The sequence below is a fragment of the Penaeus chinensis genome, chromosome 30 (assembly GCF_019202785.1).
Source record: "Penaeus chinensis breed Huanghai No. 1 chromosome 30, ASM1920278v2, whole genome shotgun sequence".
Taxonomy (NCBI): domain Eukaryota; kingdom Metazoa; phylum Arthropoda; class Malacostraca; order Decapoda; family Penaeidae; genus Penaeus; species Penaeus chinensis.
Window position 1 is genome coordinate 9,126,458 of NC_061848.1, and position 2,500 is coordinate 9,128,957.

Sequence of the window (2,500 nt, forward strand, 5' to 3'; positions counted from 1 at the left end):
TGTTAACTGTACTAAGAACGTGTTAATAACTCAAAGAAAACTCACACAAAAATAATCTCTCCCATGTTATGACAGAACTAAATTAACGGCAGGTATGCCATGGTTTCTCACACTGATATCGTATATCATTATCAGTAAAAAGAAAACACAATCTAATCTAAGGAGGGGGCTTGGAGGGCAATGCAAAACACACAGGACTTGACACTCGGGGACGATGCAGGGGCCTCGGGACGCCTAGCTCTAGCACATACCTGAAGGGAGACTTGCCCCGCTTCTTCCTCTCAGCGGGCTCGGGGGCGCCCTCCTCCGGCACGCCGTTTACCTCGGGCGTCAGGGAGGCGGCTTTGGAGGGAAATAAAAGTTAGCTCTTTTAGCATTTGTCATGTGGAAAAATTATGTTCACACGGTTGATTGTGCAAAGCAAAAATGATAGTAATAGATAGTAATAGGCAACATCCTTTTGAAATATGTAGTCTTTTTTAGAGTTTGCATTTTAATATTGTGACTTACCCTTCTCAGGGGTGACAGCTGCTTCCTTGCGCACGATTCCTTCATCGGCCTCTACACCTTCCTCATTGTAATGCAGTTCTGCAACAAGCAACACACGTCAACAGGCATTGCAACCTACTCCAAACTATACTCAAATTCAGAATTATATCTTAATGATTAAAGAAATGCGCCAAGCAAACACGAAATACATCTCATTCCTTCTCACTCGACGTACCTTTGATATCGGACATAGAAAAGCCGGTATCGACGAGGGAGCTCTCGAAGGCGGCGGGGCCCTGAATGTCCCCGCTCTGGATCCTGTTCTGCCGGATCCTCACCTCCTGCCATCGCCTGGCCTTCTCTTCCTCACTGAGAACATAAAATAGTTACATTACTTTCAAATCAAAACAAAAAAATACCACAATCAAGTAACTAAGCCCCATAAATAAAATACAACTTCCCAAAGAAAAGAAAATAAACTAACAACTCAACGAGACATAAAAGAGCTTCTCTCAAAACTCGAACTCACTCGATGAACTCCTGGTCGCACACTACGGGCAGCGACAGCCTCAGGAACTCCCAGTTGGCCTTCTCGCACTGCTCGAACATCTTGGACGCGATCTTGAGGCACGGAGGAGTGTCGGAACCGGCGGGGATGCGGGTGACGTCGATGGTGGTCTCGGCGAGGTCGTCGTTGTTCTCGAAGATGGGCTGGTCCTTCGTGTACCAGAAAGTCACAGGGCGCTCCATGTTCCTGAAGAAGGGAGAGGTTGTGGTGAGGGCGAAGAGGGACTTATCGTGAGGAGAAGTTAGGATTTTGCATGAGGGTGTATAATTGTTATAAAAAAAAACTGTTGATGTAGGTTTGTTTCGTTTTTTTGTTTTATCTCTCTCTTCTTGCATCTTGCGAATGGACGCGTGAATAAAACCTAATTTTGAACCCCAGAAGAGGAAAGAAAAGAAAAGGAACTTCTTTTCTTCATCCTCTTCTTCCATCTTTTGTTACTACACCAAGATCCCCCTCCCCAACCCCCCACCTTCCCGGACCACACCAACCTCCACCAAGACAAAAGACCAACAACACTCACACGCAGAAGGGCTCGTAGCTCTCCTGGAGGCCGTAAGTAGTGAAGAACTTGAGCTGGTTGATGTCCTGGCCGAAGACAAAGTGCGCCTTCTGGCCGACGCCGAGGGTGCAGGCCGGCACGAACGCGTCGCCCTGCACGTCGCAGAAGGCCGTCTCGGAGCCGCTCGCGTCCATCATGAGCTCTCCGTTGAGCGAGAAACCTGTGGGCGGGGTGGGCGTGAGGGCGAGCAGTGGAGGCGGGCGCTTGCTTGTTGGCTCTCTCTCTCTCTCTCTCTCTCTTTCTCTCTCTCTCTCTCTCTCTCTCTCTCTCTCTCTCTCTCTCTCTCTCTCTCTCTCTCTCTCTCTCTCTCTCTCTCTCTCTTCTCTCTCTCTCTCTCTCTCTCTCTCTTCTCTCTCTCTCTCTCTCTCTCTCTCTCTCTCTCTCTCTCTCTCTCTCTCTCTCTCTCTCTCTCTCTCTCTCTCTCTCTCTCTCTCTTTTCCGATGTCTGAGCTATTTGTCTAATTGCGGTATATGATTATCTAGCTATTTGTCTACGGGGTTATTTATCTATGTACTTACCTATTGTTCTACTTATCTAAATAAATATCTACTCATTTATATAACTAGTTATCTCTCTTTCTCTTTCTGCTTCTCTCAATCTCACTCTTGCTCTCAATTTTACTCTTACCCTCTCTTTCCCCCACCCTCTCTCACTCTCTCTCTCTCTCTCTCTCTCTCTCTCTCTCTCTCTCTCTCTCTATATCTATCTCTCTCTCTCTCTCTCTCTCTCTCTCTCTCTCTCTCTCTCTCTCTCTCTCTCTCTCTCTCTCTCTCTCTCTCTCTTTCACTCACTCACTCACTCACTCACTCACTCGCTCACTCGCCCACTCGCTCACTCGCTCACTCACTCACTCGCTCACTTACTCACTCACTCACTAACTCAC

At 47.5% G+C, this 2,500-nt stretch overlaps 1 protein-coding gene across 1 annotated transcript in view; it reads right to left on the reverse strand.

Moving 5' to 3' along the window:
- The window catches only part of LOC125041099 (ryanodine receptor-like), a 173,633-nt gene that overhangs the window by 60,505 nt on the left and 110,628 nt on the right, over nt 1–2,500 (reverse strand). Inside the window, 5 exon segments of the mRNA XM_047635851.1 lie at nt 252–342; nt 511–588; nt 725–858; nt 1,019–1,243; nt 1,578–1,776. Coding sequence (XP_047491807.1) covers nt 252–342; nt 511–588; nt 725–858; nt 1,019–1,243; nt 1,578–1,776 — 727 coding nt within the window.